Source organism: Salmo salar, chromosome ssa03 (assembly GCF_905237065.1).
Source record: "Salmo salar chromosome ssa03, Ssal_v3.1, whole genome shotgun sequence".
Taxonomy (NCBI): domain Eukaryota; kingdom Metazoa; phylum Chordata; class Actinopteri; order Salmoniformes; family Salmonidae; genus Salmo; species Salmo salar.
This window is the reverse complement of record NC_059444.1, coordinates 68,183,699-68,204,194: the sequence shown is the minus strand read 5'-3', so window position 1 is coordinate 68,204,194 and position 20,496 is coordinate 68,183,699. Positions and strand designations below refer to the sequence as shown.

The window sequence follows — 20,496 nt, the reverse complement described above, 5'->3', positions numbered from 1 at the left end:
CAATTTTATTTATGTAGTAACTGCTGATTGCCCCTTTAATATGTACATTAATTCTCAGGAGTCAATGGTTGCAGTTTAGAAAGCCATCTTTATTGCAATAATACCAACAATTCACAACTCAAGATTTCATTTTTCAGAGTTGGAGAGAAAATGAACAGTACAAAATTGAGATTTTTTTCCTCTTTTTTGCTTCCAAGTGCGAGAGAAAGAGAGTGATCCTTTGTCTGTTATCCATCATTAATAATAACAAATTCCTCTCACTTCCCAGCAGTGTGAGCAAAGAAGGCAACCCTGAGCACAGCCTGCAAGGGTCAATTCACCCAGACCTAAAGCACCTTCACTCATCTACCTCACCCCATCCCTTAAATACATGGGATTAACACCTGGCCAGGCATTTCAACAGGGAATCATCTTCCCAATCTTCCTGTCAGAGAAAGTAAAGATGCCATCAGGATATCATGTGATGTGTTAGACTACGGCGCTGCAAAATTTAACAACGTCCCACTCATCCCAACATGCTTTATTCTGTTCAACAACCCCTATACCCCGCCAAGCAGTGCTCTGAGAATACAGCGTGTCGTGAGTAATAAACTACACCACCCCGTAACCGTCGCCAAGCGCATATCGTAGTAAAGAAATGCATATAATAAAAATCAATACGTGGATCCAGGAAAAAACAACCTTGAACAGTAGAATTTGACTGTAAGGCTTTAGTGTGTGTTGGCATGAATACATAGGAGCCTGCAGTTACTCTGAATTTGTCTCTTCTTGTTTGAGGTGCATCTGCTGTCTATCAATGTCTTCATTTAATGCACAAATGCAGTGAACTATCATTTCTAGTCCAGAGTCCTAAATCTCAGTGCAAAAATTAAGACTATTCAGCACAAATCAAATTCTCCAATTCTGTGTGTGCTTTGTGTGTGTCTAGATGTGTCGTTTTCTTAAGCCCAAAAGCATATTCATGTTTTAAGTACTATCCGCAGCTAAATTAATACAGTACAATTGAGCACATAAACCTCCATTATAAACTGAGGTGAGAGCGAGCAAGAGCCATAATAGGCATGTAGTACTTTCATACTTAACCATTATAAAAACTATAGCATAAAATACAAATCTATAGATTGCGATATTACTTTGGTCCCCTTCGAGTAATCCTTCTTCATTTATATTTCTTTCGTTCGGTCTTGCTTCAGTTAGAAAAAGATCCCCAAAACAGGACTATTTCTAATGGAATGTTTCCTTACAAAAATATCATTAATTTTGTTCCCAGAGAATGAAGCAGGAGAAAATAAATTCGGCCCACAAGTTTGTATGAGTTATGTCAGTATGGCGATTGTCTGAAGTACTGTTGTATTGGCTTATATGGAATACAAGTTTACATAGATTGTCAAGTCTCCTATTAAAGAGGGACTGAGGTCTGGCTGTGAAGTATATTTACTGCCTCTAAATCATACAGTATCATGATGTTTGTGTCCCTCTGTAAGTGTACTTTATGTGGTATGTGTGGGTTTGTGTGTTGTGTATGACTGTTGCAGTTCCATCCTATGGACAGCAGGGAACACTGTGGCTGTTCATTCAGGCTTGGGCTCGGGGGTCTCGCTCTTGGGCTCACTCTCCTCGTCGCTCTCAATGCCTGCGCGGCTGACAATGCGGCGCATGGTGAAGGGGAGGTCCCCACGCCTGGAACAGAGATGGTAGAGATCAGTGATTAGGGCAGAGAGATCGTGACAGGGGAACAGCACATTCCATGTATATTTTAATTTTTATTTATTTATTTTTTAAATGGAGGCCCTCTGAGGATATATGATCAGTAATGTAGCAGAGGGAATGTGTTTGAAACATACATTGTAAATGCAAGTATGCTGTGTAGGGTGCTAGTACCAGACAGTGTCATTTACCACCGAGTCGGTGCATCAGCATTTAGTCCGGGTTGGGTGATGGAGGTGTACGTACCTGAGCTTGCTCTTGAGGGTGCTGACCTCGCGGTTCATGGCGTCGGCTGACTCTGTGGCGTCCTCCAGCTCCCTTTGCAGTTTCCTGCGGTTGGCGTTGGCTCTCTGGGCCTCCTCCTCAGACTCCTCAAGCTGCCTCTTCAGCTGCTTCATACGAGAATTCAGCTTGTCCGACTGCGTACACACACACACACATCAAGTACCAAGGTGGAGGACACATGTAGGTGGTGGATAGGGTGAGTTCCAAGACAATGTAAAGTACAATGAGATCTAGTGTGAAAGCGTTATATAAATGGACTCCATTAAATCATTCACATAGTATTTCACACTGTGTGATTCTAAGTTTACTGGTGTAAAGCTGTTGGGCTTGTGTTGAAACTTGTTTGAGCCCTGACCTGGTCTTTGTACTGCTCTGTGTTGCGTCTCTCGTCGTCCACCGCGAGGACGACCTCCTTTAGCTTCTTCTCTGTGCGGCGCACCAGCTTGGACGCCTGCTGCCTCTCTCTGTGGAAACATACATTTGGGTCACATGGACAGGCTGAAACTTCTACTTAACTTCTCCATGGCTTGTGGGATTGTCACCATCTCACCCATGCTGCAATTTCAGTAATTTTAAGCATTATGGAGAGCACAGGAGATGCGGGTTATCTGAATGAGGATGCAGGTGGTCTAAGGTAAGGCTCAGACCCACTCACCTGGTCTCGATGTCCACTTGCTCCTCCAGCTGGGCGATCTTGGCCTCCAGGGCGGCAATAGTGGCCTTGTACTTGGACTTGACGGTTCCCTCCAGCTCCTGCAGCTTCAGCTTCAGCTCCTTGTTCTGGCGCTCCAGCTGGGAGCGGGCCCCCTCCAGGCGCTGGGAGGTACTGCGCTCTGCCGTCAGCTCCACAGTCATCTGGTCAGTCTGACAGGGACAGGATGTTAAACTGCCTGACCCACCTTATCATTAGAAGTACACTATCCCAGTCTGTACACATGGGGCATGAAAGTCAATTGCCGCCTTGGCTGTCTTACCTGCAGCAGAGCTCTCTTCAGCCTATCGTTGACCAGCTCAGTGTTACACTGCTCCTCCTCCAGCTCCTCCTCCAGTTGTGCGATACGAGCCTCCAGTCTCCTTTTCTCCTCCGCAATCAGAGCACTGAGGGGAAGAGGAAAGGTGGGAAAGAAAGGAGGGGGAGAGAAGAGCAAGAGATAGACATTTGGGTCATTAGAAGCAGAGATAAAACAGTAGGTTATGAGAGAATATGAAAACTGCTCTTACTTCTTGGCGGCCTGGTTGTTGATCTCATCCTGCAGCTCGTCTCTCTCTTGCTGGGCCTGTCTCTTTACACGCTCTGCAGAAGCCAGCTCCTGGGGGGGGGTGTCAGAGTGTGTGTGAGAACCAAAGCGTGTGCGTGGGCCAAAACCTAACTTGAGAAGCTCTCATAACTAACTTTCCACATTAATCATGATTTCAGTGCAAGATTTGTGCAAAAGTTTAAGTGCAAATACAGTTTCACAGTAAAATGTATAAAGAGCTACAGAAGTAGGTTTTGTATTGTTTGGGAGGGCGAGGTGTAAGGTGAAAATAAAACGAGACTAGTGTGAGATGCTTAGGTGAGGGGCAGCAGCAGCGCAGACTGACCTCTGTCATCTGGATCATGTCAGCCTCCATGCTCTTGAGCTTCTTCTCGTTCTCCTTGGCCTGGGCCATGATCTCGTCTCTGGACATACGAGTGTCCTCCAGCTCCCTCAGCAGCTCCTTCATCTGGGCCTGGTGGAGAGGTTCACAGCATATTTCTAATAAACTATTCACCATCTGCATGCATCTTGATTAGAATAGAACGTGGTCATGGTATAAAAACATACTAGTCAGAAGCTGGGGATGATGTAATTGCTTGTTACCTGGAGCTTCTTAAGCTGTTTGAGGGCCTCATCACGGTTCTTGTTGGCCATGTCGATGGCTGCCTCCAGCTCCTTCAGGTCCAGCTCCAGCTTCTTACGGGCTGCCACGGCAACAGAGCGCTGCTTCCTCTCATCCTCCAACTCCAACTCCATCTCCCGCACCTGAGGACCAGAGAGATTCAAGCTTTCAATCACTGGACTGCATCCCATCATGCAATGGACATAACACAGTAAGGAACCACTACCTACAAAGTCAAACCTGTAGCTACTAGTGTACCTGTTTGACCAGCTGTCTCTTCTTCTCCTCGCCCATCTCATCTCGTCCTGCCAGGTCTCTCTCGTATTGGGCCTTCATGGCCTGCATGTTGACCTCCAGACGCAGCTTGGCGTCCTCCGTGGCCTGCAGCTCGTCCTCAAGCTCCTCCAGTTGAGTTCTCATCTCCTCCAGCTGCTGCTCCATGCCACGCTTGGACTTCTCCAGCTCGTGCACCTGAAGGAGAATAGTGGAGATTGTGATGAGAAATAGGACTTTGGGACCAGTATTTAAACAGAGGATTTGAATTGATTTCTACCAAGAACAATTCAACCCCCCCCCCAAACAAAAGTGACACTAGGCTGTCTTACACTCTTGCCGACGTCGTCCTTGGAGGAGACCAGGTCCTCCATCTCAGCGCGGAGCAGCTTGTTGGCACGGTCCGTCTCGTCCTTCATGTCAATGAGGGATTCCAGCTGGCGGGTCAGAGCCAGGGCCCGGGTCTCCTTTTCCCTGGCCTCAGCCTCAGCCTTGTCCCTCTCCTCAGCATAGCGGCATGAGATGGTCTTCTCCTCAGCCAGCATCTAGAAGTAAAATGGAGGAATGTCATACTATACATCAAGACCCAGGTTTCCCCTAATAGTTATGGATCTTCAGAATCAACCCTTCCAAGTAGTTTACCCCCCCCCAGATTGAGTGAATTGTGGACAGTAACCAGGTTTCCTAGAACCTTCATGCGAGTAAAGTACATGTCTGGTAAAAAGTGACAACAGGCCTGATGGAAACAGCAAATCTGTCAACTCAAAATATACTAGATAAGATGTGATCTTTTTGTGTCTAAAATGAATTACACGAGAAATGGTGAAACGCCTTTATGCACAAATATTGATATAGTAACCATCATATCGAAGTAAACCTGGAGTAACGCGATGACGTGTGGTCCTCCCACTACGACCAAGGAAAGCATACAGTTTACTAGGTTAGATGAAATAAGTTGGGATGAATTTCACAGGGTGGTGGAAGTGCATAGTAATGAGCTTGATGCTCCTTTCCAGTAAATATTGAGGGTCTTACTATTATTCTGGTGACATGGTCGATGCTTGGCTGCCGTTTAACAAATTAAAATCTTAACTCTGTCCATAATAACCTTTTGCAGGTAGCTTACCGCCACTATCTGCAAGCTGTAGGTTAAAGCACACATCAAGGCCAGAGCGGGATCATTCGTTATAGAACGCCCCCAAAAAATTAAGACAAAACCACTAGAGTTGAAAATGCCATGGAAACCCATTTAACCGTTTTTCCCCCCTCGGTACATGGGAATTTACCCACAAAAGTCATTATGTGCACTACGTCATCACGTACAGCCTTTGATTCACAACAAGTCAATTTGATGGAAACATCTCTGCTAGTAAAATGCATACATTGTTTTTAATGCAGATTTTTGAACATTCGCATGAAAATCTGTCACCAATTGGATGGGAACCTAGCTAGTGTTACTACTAACCTGGTCGAACTTCTTCTGCTTCTTCTCCAGGTTGGTTACGATCTGTCTGAGGTGGTCTTGGTCCACCACCATGTCGTCCAGCTCCTGCTGCAGACGAGTCTTGGTCTTGTCCAGTTTCTCAAAGGCACTGCACTTCTCCTCCATCCGCTGGCTGAGCCCCTCCAGGTCCCTCTGCAGCCTCTTCTTCCCCTCCTCCGCGTTCTCCAGACAGCCCGCCTCCTGCTCAGACTTCTTCTTAATCTCTGCCAGCTATAGGGGGACACCGCTTGTCACTCAAACATTTGTGGTGTGGTTTATGGTTCTAGTGATGTGTTGAACAAAAACATTCTAATAGTACATTTACATCAATCAAATTTTAAGGTGTATGTTGCTGTAAGTGTGTGTACCTGAGCCTGCACGGTGAGCAGCTGCTTCTCCACGTTCCTCTTGCCCTCCTCCTCCTCCTCCAGCTGTTCTCTCAGAGTGTTCTGTTCATCCTCCAGCTGACGCAGACGAGTACCCATGGACAGCTTCTGACGAGTCTCCTCCTGGAGAAGCTCCTGTAGGTAGAAGAGAAAGACCGGCACAGTTATGGCAGCTTAATGACTGAGCTTTTACAGATAACCATGACAAAACTAGTGCAATATTGAATACTTAGATCTGTTGTAGTTTATGGAGTACTGTACCTGCACATCCTGCAGCTGAGACTCCACAGCAGAGCAGTCCTTGGACGCTTTGATGGACTTACCTTCCACCTCACTGAGCAAGCCATTGACAGTCTCCAACTCAGCCTGGGGAAGAACACAAGAACCAAAATGGTCATCAACATGGGCCTTACAGCTAGGTTACAGGCCACATGCTCCAAATCGTACCTGAAAGGAGATTAATGGTACTGTACCTGCATCTTGGCCACTTTCTCTGCCAGCTCAATCCTCTGGCGCTCGCTCTCTCCATGTTTGACCTGTAGCTCTTGGACCTGGCTCTCAGCCTTCTTCCTGCGGTGCTCAGAGTCTCCCTTCCCCTGCATCAGGGTCTGCAGCTCAATGGCCAGCTCGTTACGCTCACTCTCCAGGGCCTGCTTAGTCTTGTCCACCGACACCTTGTTCTGTTAGGGGAGGAGGGACAGAACACCAGGGGTCAGCGCATGTACAGATACTGTAATACACAGGAATTCATATACATATGATAATAATAATAATCTCACTCTCTTGGCCTGCTCCAGTTGCTCGTTGAGCTCGTCAAAGGCCTGGCTATGTTTCAGTCTCATCTCCACCACCTGCTGCTCGTGGACCTTAGCTTCATCCTCTAGAACCTTCTTTAGCTGGTTCACCTCAGTCTCACGCTTTGTCCTGACAGAAGTAGAGAAACGAAGGAAAGAGGGAATTGGAAATTGTGAGATTGTGCGCTAAGCTAAATAATGGAAAATAAAGGAATTTGGGAGTGTATGAGAATTGTTATCAACTCATGAAATAATTTTTCTGGAAGGTCAACGTGAAGGAATCTAAAAAGCATCCACTATGTGTCATCTTATTTCACAATAAAGCAGTTTCATTGAAACAGTAGCCGACTACATAACTGATCTCCTCCGGGTGTCAGTACCTGAGCTCTTGCTGGGCAGCGGTGGAGTCCAGTGTGTCCTCCAGCTCAGTCTTGAGGGCCTCCAGCTCCTCTCCCAGGTCCCTGCGGTTCTTCTCAGCCTTGGTGCGTGCGGTCCTCTCTAGCTCCAGGTCCTCCTGCAGCTCAGACAGCTGGGCTTCCATCTCCCGGATCTTCTTTTGGGCCAAGTTCTTCTGGGCTGCTTCCTCCTCAATCCTGAGGGGAGGAGAGGGAAAATGGGTGTTATTACTTTCATTATGCCATGAAAATACAATGTACAGAGTGATCACACTAAAGCCACTATGTATGTATGCATGCATGCATGTGATTGCAGAGATCTTGTAGAGATCCCACCTGGCCAGGGCTGCCTGCAGCTCCTCCTCCTTCTTAGCCAGCTGGGCGCGGAGCTCAGCGATCTGGGCCTGCAGCTCAGCTATCTGGTCAAGGAGATCAGTAGAGTCTCCCTCCAGCTTACGCCTGTTCTTCTCCAGCTCCTGACGGCCCTTCTCCTCCCTGCGCAGGCGGTCTAATAGAGAAGGACAAAGTGTTACGGAGGAAATAAGAGCAACTTGGTCAACATGGTGTGTGTGCTCCACCTACCCTCTAGGTCAGTGATCATGGCCTCGTGTTTGTTCTTGAGTTTCTGAAGGCTCTTGGACTTCTCCTCCTCCTCAGTCAGGTTAGAGGTGAACTCAGCGATACGCTCCTCCATTAGCTTTTTCTCCTGTGGGACACCCACCACACAACCAGGAGTTCACAACACAATTCTATCCATCCATACACCCGTCTGCCCATTGGTTGTATACGGACCTTCATGAGCTTGTTGTTCTGGTCTTCAAGAACCATGACGTCCTCCTCGATCTTCTTCAGCTTGGAGTCTGTGGTCACCTTCTCCAGCTGCAGCCTCTGCCTGGCAGCCTCCTCCTCATCCAACTGCTGCTCCAGGTCCTACACACACACAGGAGGGGAAAGAGTTAGTACAGTGTGTACTTGCCATGCTGCACACAAAGTGTGTGTTGGTTTGTGTGTCCTCACTGTGATGTTCTGCTGCATCTTCTTCTTCTCTGTCTGCAGATGTGTGGCTCTCTCCTCCTCCTCCTCCACTCTGGCCTCCAGGTCATGAAGGATCTCCTCCAGCTCCTGCTTCTTAGCGGCCAGACGGGCTCTCATCTCCTCAGCCTCGGCACACAGCTCCGTCTCAGCCTGCAGCTGCTCCTGCAGGGCCTGCTTCTCAGCACTCAACTGGGGGAGAGAGACAATATGGTGTTACGGGTTCATGAATGCATTTAAGTTAGCTTGAGCAATTATTGTTTCATTATAAAACCATCAACATGTCACTTCCGGGCTGTTTCAGTGATGGAGGGCCTCCATCTTACCTGGTGCTGTTTGACCTCCATCTCCTGCAGCTGTATCTCAGCATACTCCTGCCTCTCCTTCACCTTGCTCAGCTCATCGTCCTTGGCCTGCATCTCCTCCTCCTGCCTGCTCACCTGCAGCAGGGGCTTGACCTGGGGGAGAGGGACAGTTCAGAGGACAAAGGCAGTTGCACGCCAGTATTCCCCGGGGGTTTGGCTGAGTCGACTAGCATTGTATAGGAACAACATTAGCATAAGTATAATGTGTACCTTGGTGAAGAGTCTCCACCACTGCCAGTTTCTGAGTTTGAGGTAGGCTGAACAGTTCCTCTGGATCACCTTCATGGCGGTCAGCTGCTGCTGTCTCCTGGCAAAGGCCCTGCAGAGCAAGCAGAGAGAGAGCGAGAAACACTTTGGTATCTTCTAAATACAGTTATAAGACATTAATCAGAATGTTTCCACTGCAGCCATATGATAGACAGTTGGAGTCAGGGGGTCTCCTTACTTGCGGGCCACGTAGCCTCTGCACCAGGCCTGGAAGCTGATGATGACGTCAGTGATCTTCATATCTCTCTCCTCCTCCAGGTGAGCCAGCACTCCAGCCCTGAAGAACACCTTACTCTGACCAATCCTGAACAGGTTGGGATCCAGCTCCAGGCTTTTGATCTGCCAGAAGGAGGGTGAGGTATACAATCAGCTAAACTGACAATATTCATCTCTTCTCAATGAGTGACAAGGTTCTAGAACAAGATAATAATGCCCTTCTCTCTTACCATGAGCACACAGGCCTGTTTGCCATCCATGAAGCCCTTGGGGATGGAGTTGGGAGTGAGGATCTCATACCTTATAGAGAGAGACAAAAGGTATATGCATGGGATCATCAGTTGGACTCAACTCACTAAAAGCAACATACACAGCATGATGCAACAACAATAAGAGGTTAAGTTGGGGAACTGGTGAAAATAGACATTTGTATACAGCCACAATGGGAGTGAGTACAGTACCTCTGTCTGAACTCCTGGAAGACGATACGGTTGGGGAAGCCCTGTCTGCAGATACGGATCCCCTCCAGAACACCATTACACCTCAGCTGGTCCAGAACCAGGTGGGGGTCGAGCTTACCAGCCTGTAGGGGAGGGAAGAAAGGGAACATGCTTAGATGTGTAAATAAAAAAAGCTGCCAAGATAACACCACTAGCATACGCTATGGGTGCCTCTGTTGCGTACTGTGTTCGACGGCATCTTGAGAGAAACTATTGTTAGGATGTTTTCACTGGCGGAGCTGATGTACTGGTACCTTCTTCTCGTGGTTGGGGATGATGCAGCGGACGAAGTTGGGGTTGGTGTTCCTCAGAGTGGCCATGAGCTTGGACAGCTGCTCCTTGTAAAGCTGGCCCACCGTGCGGAACATGCCCTTACGGGTCTTAAAGGCACCGGGCATCTCAGACATCCCTGCAACCTTATCCAGGCCCACAATACGATCCACTGAGAGGGGGAAGACGGAGAGAAGAAAAAGAGGAGGAGAAGGGGTGACATGAGATAAGAGGCTTTCACATTTGAGGATATCTAACCAGGCAAACTCCACACAGTGAAAACAAACCACAACATAAAACACATGAAGCAGAGTTTAATGGCGATGGGGGAATCCCATCTCTCCATGGGGGCGGCGAGAGAGATGACTGACGGGTTCAAAACCAGTGACAACACTGGGTGACTGCAGAGAGGATAAATACAGTAGGAAGGGGTATTTGGGGAAGTCACAAAATGCCAGTGAAGCGTGGGGGGAGGAGGGAATCACACTAGAATGAGACGCAACTCGATGCAGTGGGTGAGTGTGTGTGTGTGTGTAGTACATGTAACTGCTTACACTATGCGACCATTTTAATAGGTCAAATGTGTACTGTGAACCGACATACTATGTGGAAATCAATGTTTGTGACAAACTGTGCATTTGTGGGCATGTTTTTATTGGTGACGACAGAACCAAACCCATGCAGTATATACCCATTGCTGCAGTACCCATGAGCAACACCAGGGGTCCCAAACCACACTATTACACAGAGGGAGAGAAGGAGAGGAGAGTCCAATGAAAGAGCAACAAGTGGTAGATCTCACTGCACAGAGCTGGGGGGGACGGTCATTACAACCCCTTGTAAAAATAGATCTGATAAATCAACATTGAGCCACAGGGAAAACAGGGTATGAGCACAGGATAAAAACATAGGCAGTTGATGCTGAGATGAGAGAAAGGTTCATATTTGTGTGAACAGAAGGATGAGCAGAATTTGAGTAAATAAAGGAGACTGAAATTATGAAAAAGAAAAAAAACTGTCACCTGAATCTGAGTGGAGAAAAGGAAAACGCTGATAAAAATAAGCTCTCTGAGACCTCTGTAGCTCTGAGACCCAGAAAGAGGGAGAATAACAGACGAAAACGGGCCATACAGAGGAGCAGATGGATAGAAACCAAAACAGAGAGTGAACGGGTAAGAACAAAGGTCCAGACACCAGACATTGGATACGAGACGAGAGAAAAGTAGATATAAGACAGGAAGAGACCCATCACTGAAAACATAGCAGCAATTCCCAGCATGAAGGTTAATCCACTTAAGTCTGTTCTTCTTACTGGTTGCTAAATCCATATCATTGGCTCCACTTACCGTCCTTCCACAGTTCAGACACAAACTTGTCAGTGGACTGGTTGAGCAGCGTGGCCACGTTGTCGTTCAGAGGGTCCATGTTCTTCATCAGCCACTCGTCAGCCTTGTAGTCCACCTGAGGAGACGGCACGCCATATAGACAATAGTATTACACAAGGTTTGCCTGGGACATGATGTCCAAGGGCACACCGTTTAAGCAGAGTCTAAACTTCATCTTCATTACTGGTCCGTTTACCTTCCCGGCATAGTGAATGATGCAGAAGTCAGCCTCATCTTTCAGTTTCTTGGGCTTGTGGAACTTGGAGTGGGTGCCCTGCTCCTGCAGGACCTTCTCCACAAAGCTCTTGTCAGTGGCTTTGGGGAACCAGCACTCCTCATCCAAAAGGGCAAGGATACCAGGGGGGCTAGCCTGAGGGAGAGCAGAGAACAAGGCTTACAGAGAAACCAGGGAGACTGGAGGTGCAGCATAGCATGGGACTGAACTGAAAGAGATGAGGGAGGAGGAGAGAGAAAGGGAGGTGGCAGGTGGAGAGAGATATGGGAGAGGATTGGGAGAAAGGGATGAGACTGTAGGAAGTGAGAAGTTAACAGAGTTACATACAGGGAAGGGTGAGGTGAGAAAGGGAGTATACAGTACATGATTAAAGGTAGGGCGATACAAAGGGTCAGACTCACAGGCTTCTCAATGAGGTCGATGCAGGGCTGCAGGTCCAGGCCGAAGTCGATGAAGCTCCACTCGATGCCCTCCCTCTGGTACTCCTCCTGCTCCAGGATGAACATGGTGTGGTTGAACAGCTGCTGCAGCTTCTCGTTGGTGTAGTTGATGCACAGCTGCTCAAATGAGTTCAGCTAGAGGAGAAAGAAATTGTCAGAAAGTGCATTCACCATCATGCACAAAAACTAAGAGGCTCAAGTGTCTATTTGTCCCCTTTTCCTAATCTGCAGTGATGTGAAAGAACTAGACAGGTGAAAACAGATTCCCTGTAGGCATCCACCCCCATTATGTCTTTCTAGATAAGTGGAGATAGCGAGAGAAGAGGAAATCGCTTTAAACAAATATACCCTCTGGGTCTTACTCAAGACATTGTAATCGCTTTGGTCTTTCCCCCACTCCAGTTTACCTCAAAGATCTCAAAGCCAGCGATGTCCAGGATGCCGATGAAGGAGGCTCCCTGTCTCTTGGTCTTGTCCAGGGCCTTGTTGATCCTCATCACCAGCCAGCGGAACATCCTCTCGTAGGTGGCCTTGGCCAGAGCCTCCACAGCAAACTCAGCCTGTTCCTGGGTCTGGGCCTTCTGCACGTAGTCCCTGCCCACCTTGATACGAGGGGACAGGATGGCACGGGTGAAGTCTGTCACGCTCATGCCCATCAGGTGGCACACCTTCTGAGCAGCTGTGACAGGGAGGGACGGGGGACAGAGAGACGAGACATAGGGTTGAGAGGGAGGGATCCCCCCAGGGAATAACAGTTTGATGCCTACAGCAGTGCATGGAACTAGACTTTGAAACCAAAAATAAATCACTTCTAAGCTCGCTTCGAGGCAAGCAACACTGAGGCATGCATGAGAGCATCAGCTGTTCCGGACGACTGATCATGCTCTCCGTAGCTGACGTGAGTAAGACCTTTAAACAGGTCAACAGTCACAAAGCTGCGGGGCCAGACGGATTACCAGGACGTGTGCTCCGGGCATGTGCTGACCAACTGGCAGGTGTCTTCACTGACACTTTCAACATGTCCCTGATTGAGTCTGTAATACCAACATGTTTCAAGCAGACCACCATAGTCCCTGTGGCCAAGAACACAAAGGCAACCTGCCTAAATGACTACAGACCCGTAGCACTCACGTCCGTAGCCATGAAGTGCTTTGAAAGGCTGGTAATGGCTCACAACACCATTAACCCAGAAACCCTAGACCCACTCCAATTTGCATACCACCCAAACAGATCCACAGATGATACGATCTCTACTGAACTCCAGCCTGCCCTTTCCCACCTGGACAAAAGGAACACCTATGTGAGAAAGCTATTCATTGACTACAGCTCAGCATTCAACACCATAGTACCCTCAAAGTTCATCACTTAGCTAAGGATCCTGGGACTAAACACCTCCCTCTGCAACTGGATCCTGGACTTCCTGACGGGTCGCTCCCAGGTGGTGAGGGTAGGTAGCAACACATCTGCCACACTGATCCTCAACACTGGAGCCCCCCAGGGGTGCGTGCTCAGTCCCCTCCTGTACTCCCTGTTCACCCATGACTGCCTGGCCAGGCACGACTCCAACACTATCATTAAGTTTGCAGACGACACAACAAGTGGTAGGCCTGATCACCGACAAGACAGCCTATAGGGAGGTCAGAGACCTGGCCAGGTGGTGCCAGATTAACAACCTAACCAAGACCAAGGAGATGATTGTGGACTACAGGAAAAGGAGGACCGAGCACGCCCCCATTCTCATCGACATGGCTGTAGTGAAGCAGGTTGAGAGCTACAAGTTCCTTGGTGTCCAGAAACTAGAATGGTCCAAACACACCAAGACAGTCGTGAAGAGGGCACGACAAAGCCTATTCCCCTCAGGAAACTAAAAAGATTTGGCATGGGTCCTGAGATCCTCAAAAGGTTCTACAGCTGCAACGTTGAGAGCATCCTGACTGGTTGCATCACTTCCTGGTACGGCAATTGCTTGGCCTCCAACCGCAAGGCACTACAGAGGGTAGTGCGTACAGCCCAGTACATCACTGGGGCTAAACTGCCTGCCATCCAGGACCTCTACACCAGGCAGTGTCAGAGGAAGGCCCTAAAAATTGTCAAAGACCCCAGCCACCCCAGTCATAGACTTCTCTCTACTACCGCATGGCAAGCGGTACCGGAGAGCCAAGTCTAGGACAAAAAGGCTTCATCAGTTTTTACCCCCAAGCCATAAGACTCCCGAACAGGTAATCAAACAGCTACCTGGACTATTTGCATTGTGTGCCCCCCCCAACCCCTCTTTTTACGCTGCTGCTACTCTGTTTATCATATATGCAGTTACTTTAACTATACATACTACCTCAATTATCCCAGTTAGCCAATGTGTGGGGAGCAGTGGTTGGTTGGGCTATCCGCATTATGTCCCGCCACACCCTCTTTTATGCTACTGCTACTCTCTGTTCATCATATATGCATAGTCACTTTAACCATATCTACATACTACCTCAATCAGCCCGACTAACCGGTGCCTGAATGTAGCCTCCCTACTTTTATAGCCTCGCTACTGTTATTTTTCCCTGTCTTTTTACTGTTGTTTTTATTTCTTTAAATACCCATTGTTCACCTAATACCTGCACTATTGGTTAGAGCCTGTAACTAAGCATTTCACTGTAAGGTCTACACCTGTTGTATTCAGCGCACGTGACAAATAAACGTATTTGATTAGATCATTCTGGTGGACAATAGGTGTATAATCTGCTAGTCAGTAGAGTGTAATTGATAGATACTAGGATCTCCTTTTTAGGATCAAACCAGCCCAAATAAAGGTTTGCTGTACCCGTGTCGTCAGGCATGGAGGCCTGGTCTGAATGACGCTCCTTCTTAAAGCTCATGTTGCCCAGCTGGAGCACGGAAGACACCACCTTCAGCAGACCTGCATGAGGAGACCAGAGGTTAGAGTCATGCCGCCCCAAAATAAACCAGTGAGAGGGTAGTGTCCCGTCCTCCCACTCACCAATCTGTTCGTCCTCTGGAATGCCCATGATCCTGAAGGCCTCCAGGGTCTCAGTGAACAGGTCCTTATCCTGCTGGCCAGGGATGGTCACGTTTCCATTGACCAGGAAGCGGTAGTTGTTGTAGCCCTCCAGACACAGCTCGGCTGAGGGGAGCACAGAGTTATTACATCTGATATGAACAGTTAGCTGTACTTGATAAAGGTGATAAGGAAGGAGGCTTACAGCGCAGTTTGTCTCCAGCACCAGTGAGCATGTAATAGAAGACATGGAAGGTCCTCTCGTCTTTGGCCTGGCGGATGGCACGGGACTTCTCCAGCAGGTCTGGTGGTCAGACCGTTAAGGAGCCACTCAATCAGACTGGATTGTGAGCTTCTGCTGGCCGGGGCAAGTGTGTGTGACTTGTCTAGTTTACTGTAAAAGACTAACCGAGAGGTGTCTGGAGTTAAACTACACTTATATCTACAGCCTAGAGAATTTTTATTGAAAGTTTATTTAACTATGCATAGTCAGTTAATAACAAATTCTTGTTTACAACTACGGCCTACCCCGGCCAGAACCTAACCTGGATGACGCTGGGCCAATTGTGCGCCTTCCAATCACGGCCGGTTATGATACAGCCTGGATTCGAACCAGGGTGTCTGATGTGACGCCTCTAGGACTGAGATGCGGTGCCTTAGACCACTGCGCCACTCGGGACCCCAAACTATTGTATATTTCAAATAAGGGAGTGAATTTCATTGTGGTTAACATAGTATGAAGGATACAGGTTTCAATGTTGGCCCCCACGATGTATCCGTTGACGTCGAAGTTAATCCTGATGAATTTTCCCTGGGAGAGAGAGAGAGAACATAGTGAATGACTAAGGAAGCAGGAAATTCTTGTCCAACTGAAAAAAAACAACAAGCATCACTAAGAGATTTAAAAAAAAGGTCTTACAAATCGTGAGGAGTTGTCGTTCTTCACAGTCTTGCCGTTTCCAAAGGCCTCCAGGATGGGGTTAGCTTGCAGCAGCTGCTTCTCCAGCTCACCCTAGAGGACAAACAGAACCTCTCCATCAACCAATGACTTTATCCCATTGGATTCTTTAAACCACCACCTCCTTATAAGGACGCATCTAGATTAGTGCAAATTCTATAGTGACACTAACAGGACATGCCATTTCTCAGCAGTGGGATCAAACTGAATACCTTTGGTGATTCCAATGGATGATTCATAGTCATGCATTGTGAGAACTACAGTCATCTGCTTTTAATTTACTCTAGTTTCACTTCATTGTGAGGATTTCAATTGTTTAAACATTTGATTTGTGTTTGGATGTTCCCTTTTCACGCCCATCATTTAATCATAAGTCGTAAGAATTCACACAACTGCATTACCTTACTTATGGAGAAAATAAAGAAAACTGCATGCAGACCATTGAATATCACCACACACGGGAACACATACACAAGTACACAATACCCCACACACAGCGCAGTGTCAGTGCCCACACCTTGACACCCAATGGACGACCGTGGCCCTCATCAGTAACCCTTCACCCAGAGTAACCCCCAGACCCCATGCAGAGAACTGACTGTCAAGGTTCACAACTGACATTAAGTATACACAACCCCCTACAGCCAGAAATCTGCACATAGTTCACACTGAGCTCTACTTCAGACTGTTGTACAGGTAAATCCATGCACATGACACCAGCTAAAATGCCACTAGTAATACTACAGTGAAGTTCAATTTGAAAAAGGATCTATACATGGACAGGAAAGCCTACTGATAGCCTCAGCTGTAGCAGACTCTTGAAGGTTGTGTCAACATGTGAGGAGCTTGGCGCATATTAGGTGGAAATCACTTCAATCCACCCAATAAAAATACAGACCCACACTAATATTCTTACATAGCCTAGCAGTTAAGAGGTTGGCCAGTAACCGAAAGGTTGCTGGTTCGAATCCCCGAGCCGACTAGGTGTAACATCTGTCAATGTGCCCTTGAGCAAGGCACTAACACTAATTGCTCCTGTAACTCTTCCTGTATAAGAATGTCTGCTAAAATGACTCAAATGTTAAAAATGTAGCTGCTATAGTGGCTTTGTCAATGTTATCAATCTGAGCTCACTGAACCTTTTTCCTTAATCTTCAAGGACAATGTTAGTTTAAAACCAATCCCTAACTAATCCTATACATTACACCACTATGAGGCTTTAAACGGTAGTAAGGAGTAGGGAATAATGGATATGATGACTGGTATGAAGCATCCCCAGTGAACGAACACACACGTATACAATTAGTCCACTGGCATCACAACGCACACAGCAACTCAGTGAGGTTGTCCAGAGATCTTTAAAATGGTGTGGACAAAGAGTGAGAAATGGAGGGGGAACTGTGAGAGAACTTTGACCAGAACTCTGGACAGACACACTGGAACACACACACACACAGCAAGCAGACATGGAGTCGTAAACACATCAAGCACACTTCTGCAACCACCAGGGGGAAAACAAAGGATCAACAGCGTTATGCAAAATTCAGCCAGACTTGTCAAACTGCAGAGCTGTTTACTCATGAAATATCTTTAAACATAGTATTTAAAGAAGATCAAATCAACAATACAAAAAGGGATGTGCTCTCAGTTTTGTCTGGCTGAATTCAAATGGCAATTTCCCCTTTAATAAAGAACATTCCTTCCTCTGGACTGACACTGGTCATGTGACCTACACTTCCAAGTGACCCACTAGCCCACCACAGAGCACGCTCCAGCAGCACGGGGGAGGAGGGAGAGAGCGCAAGAGCCAGGGAGAGGGAGGAAGGGTGTGGAGGAGGAGATCCAGAGATGTGTGATGGGAGAGGAAGGAAGGGGGTGGGGGGGGTAACTCACATGTGACAGGAACGAGCTGGTCTGTTGATGGGAAAAGAGAAACACACAACCTCAAAGGAATGATAGATACAGATACTGGTCTGCTTTCAGAAAGGACTGGGCCTCTTGAACCCTGTAGTCACAGCTACATCTATCACAGGGCTGGCCAACTACAGCACTGCAGGGTTACTATTCTCTCATGGCTTTATAGAGTCACTGATTCAGCTCAGCCGCTGGAGGAGAAATGTCAACAAAAGGAATATAGTCAGTCTACTGTGGTTTAGATATCACACTATGAACCAGCTAACAAGAGAGTTTAATCTACATCCTGCAGTGCTGTGCTACAGTCAGTCTTAAAGAACCAAGACTGGCCAACCCTTATTTAGAGGTCCTCTATGGCACCATAGAGCAGTGTGACAGATGTAGAAGCAGCACCTATCCAAGACCTGGAACAATATGGTGATGGCTTGACAGTGATGTAAAGTTAAGTACCACTGGCACCACTATTTCTCAAACGCACATACAATCACAGTACAAGTAGTTGAGCATTGAGGACTCGGAAAAGCCTGGTTCCGAGCTGATAAAGGACCATAGGAAACCAGGCCCACTTCAGAGAGAGGGAGAGTTCGAGAGCATGGTGAAGAGAAAGAAAAAAAGGAATAAGAAAGAGAGTAGAGGGAGAAGCAGAGAGGAGAGGGTGAAGATCAAAGGGAATTATGACAGAGAATAGTAGAGTAGATGACTGACCTGGTCTTTCTTGGTCTTGTGGGAAGAGGCCACATGGGCCAGATACTGAATGACCTTCTTGGTGTTCTCTGTCTTCCCAGCACCAGACTCTCCTCTGTGGAAGAGAAAAGGAGGAAGAGGAGAGGAGGACAAAAGCAAAAAAGTAAGGTAGTCAATCAGTTGTCAGCAATATCACACAACACTGATATTTCAAGGTCATGTTGAGAGACCAAGATTTGCTGTTCATAGGGTTTTGTGCTCAAGACTCACGTGCAAAGAATGGACTGGTCTTCACGGTCTGTGAAAAGAGGTGGGGACAAGATTTTTTTTTAAAGGTACATATTACATGGTTTAAGTTTGGATTGAATAACATGAGGGGACAGTTGAATTCAATAGTGACAATAGTTTCTGCTACTATTTGTAGCCCATCATGGGTGCTTGTTGTGCAGAGGAACTTCAGTTCCATTGTCAGAACAACTGAAGTATGTTGTTGCCAGCTGGCTTTATATAAAATGTGAATTCTTCAGTGTGTATTTGTTATCTCAGGAGCACATGCACCACATTTTTGTCTCTGAAACAGGAAGTGCATTGGTCACACAGGAAATCAATATCCAGCTTCCTGTGAACGGAAAGGCATGATGCCTTTTAACCAACAAGCCAATTAACCATCCCCATGCAAATACTGCACGGTAACTCCCTCTCTTCTAGTTCAATGATTCCCTTTACCTCAATGGGGGCCAACAATGGACTAACAAGACAAGAGGGAGTGAATGGACAGTCTGACAATGCCAAACAGTACATCAAGATAATGCGTCTGGGAAAGAGTACTGAGAATGTACTGTATGTAGCCTACATCCCCTTACAGACTGACTAATGGCCTTTCCTTGGTTATGGAAGGCAGGAGCCCTCAGAAATCAAAGCTAATGCTTCACTACTTAAATGCAGACTTTCAGAGTCAAGTATGCCTGGAGGAGTCTAAACCGATTCATATCTTAGACAAATTATCTTAAACATGGATGTTAAAATACTACCAATAACCCTTGTATTTCAGATGAGACTAATGAGTAAATCTGCTAGGTTACTTACTACGATGTGGTAAAACAAGGACCTTCGCTTACCCTGCATCATGCTCCTGTAGGCCGTGTCAGTGATGGCGTATATATGGGGGGGCATTTCATGCCTCTTCTTGCCCTTGTACATATCCACAATCTCTTCTGAGTAGATGGGCAGATTCTTATAGGGGTTTATGACCACACAGAAGAGCCCGGAGTATGTCTGTGATACAAAGAGAAACACTTATTAATAATAGCTACTGAACATACATGCTCTCTTCTATCCACAGCCTGAACCAAGAACACTAGGGATTATACAGTCGGACTTAACTGGTCTTCTTACATTGGATTTTGGCTAGTCTAGAGGTGTCATTTCAATTACAATTCCACTGTCGATCTTAGTGAGAGATTGCAGTAGAATCACTCTGACCTGCCAATGTAATAAGTTTAAACTGACTGCATATTATATCACTGATGGTCTACAGCCGAAAACAAGACTGGACAGATGTGAATGGGGAAATCATAGTGAACACTATCTTCTGAATCTAACCCTCTCCAAGTCTCTCATCAACACCAGCTCCATACTTCATTTCCCAATCTCCCTCCCTGACTACAGCCAGAGGCTGGGCTAGATCAGTCATGTTTCACAATGACCAAGAGCTTCTACAAAACAGTGACATCATCCGAGGTGATTTCACCCCAGCCCCTCTGTCCCTTTCCATATACCCCTCTAAACCTTCATCTTGGTATGGGCATCTGGAGCATCTCTCCTCCCCACTTCATTTATGTTAATCCACCCTCCATATTTCTGTTTCCTTCCCTCTCAGCTACATTCCTGTCCTCCCCTCCCCATTGCTCCGTGCCCTTGCTTCTGGTCTGGTAGTTGTCTCTGCCTGTCCCAAGAGGGGGGTTTCAGAAGGGTAGCCGGTCCAGTGGCGCGCAACACGGCAATACCCAAACCCCAAGAGGGCCAGGGTGTGTTGACTTG

At 47.1% G+C, this 20,496-nt stretch overlaps 1 protein-coding gene across 2 annotated transcripts in view; it reads right to left on the bottom strand.

Moving 5' to 3' along the window:
* Positions 1 to 68: 68 nt before the first annotated feature.
* Positions 69 to 20,496, bottom strand: part of LOC106601336 (myosin-9) — a 32,774-nt gene continuing 12,346 nt past the window's right edge. The window contains exons 3-41 of one of the 2 annotated variants that reach the window (XM_014193467.2): positions 19,575 to 19,731; positions 18,727 to 18,754; positions 18,478 to 18,571; positions 17,752 to 17,772; positions 15,820 to 15,912; positions 15,648 to 15,711; positions 15,106 to 15,204; positions 14,883 to 15,026; positions 14,706 to 14,801; positions 12,304 to 12,575; positions 11,858 to 12,031; positions 11,418 to 11,591; positions 11,183 to 11,297; positions 9,821 to 10,008; positions 9,528 to 9,649; positions 9,297 to 9,366; positions 9,029 to 9,189; positions 8,794 to 8,902; positions 8,545 to 8,676; positions 8,204 to 8,410; positions 7,979 to 8,116; positions 7,769 to 7,892; positions 7,523 to 7,694; positions 7,172 to 7,384; positions 6,777 to 6,921; positions 6,471 to 6,677; positions 6,259 to 6,363; positions 5,980 to 6,132; positions 5,594 to 5,842; positions 4,461 to 4,673; positions 4,114 to 4,326; positions 3,837 to 3,998; positions 3,577 to 3,705; positions 3,214 to 3,302; positions 2,967 to 3,090; positions 2,648 to 2,856; positions 2,348 to 2,456; positions 1,954 to 2,126; positions 69 to 1,680 (exon numbers count right to left, since the gene is read on the bottom strand). In XM_014193467.2, the coding sequence (XP_014048942.2) occupies positions 1,572 to 1,680; positions 1,954 to 2,126; positions 2,348 to 2,456; positions 2,648 to 2,856; positions 2,967 to 3,090; positions 3,214 to 3,302; positions 3,577 to 3,705; positions 3,837 to 3,998; positions 4,114 to 4,326; positions 4,461 to 4,673; positions 5,594 to 5,842; positions 5,980 to 6,132; positions 6,259 to 6,363; positions 6,471 to 6,677; positions 6,777 to 6,921; positions 7,172 to 7,384; positions 7,523 to 7,694; positions 7,769 to 7,892; positions 7,979 to 8,116; positions 8,204 to 8,410; positions 8,545 to 8,676; positions 8,794 to 8,902; positions 9,029 to 9,189; positions 9,297 to 9,366; positions 9,528 to 9,649; positions 9,821 to 10,008; positions 11,183 to 11,297; positions 11,418 to 11,591; positions 11,858 to 12,031; positions 12,304 to 12,575; positions 14,706 to 14,801; positions 14,883 to 15,026; positions 15,106 to 15,204; positions 15,648 to 15,711; positions 15,820 to 15,912; positions 17,752 to 17,772; positions 18,478 to 18,571; positions 18,727 to 18,754; positions 19,575 to 19,731 (5,556 nt within the window). In that variant the 3' untranslated portion in view covers positions 69 to 1,571. The remainder of the gene's footprint in view (positions 1,681 to 1,953; positions 2,127 to 2,347; positions 2,457 to 2,647; positions 2,857 to 2,966; positions 3,091 to 3,213; positions 3,303 to 3,576; positions 3,706 to 3,836; positions 3,999 to 4,113; positions 4,327 to 4,460; positions 4,674 to 5,593; positions 5,843 to 5,979; positions 6,133 to 6,258; positions 6,364 to 6,470; positions 6,678 to 6,776; positions 6,922 to 7,171; positions 7,385 to 7,522; positions 7,695 to 7,768; positions 7,893 to 7,978; positions 8,117 to 8,203; positions 8,411 to 8,544; positions 8,677 to 8,793; positions 8,903 to 9,028; positions 9,190 to 9,296; positions 9,367 to 9,527; positions 9,650 to 9,820; positions 10,009 to 11,182; positions 11,298 to 11,417; positions 11,592 to 11,857; positions 12,032 to 12,303; positions 12,576 to 14,705; positions 14,802 to 14,882; positions 15,027 to 15,105; positions 15,205 to 15,647; positions 15,712 to 15,819; positions 15,913 to 17,751; positions 17,773 to 18,477; positions 18,572 to 18,726; positions 18,755 to 19,574; positions 19,732 to 20,496) is intronic. The other variant, XM_014193468.2, reaches the window with a different exon arrangement.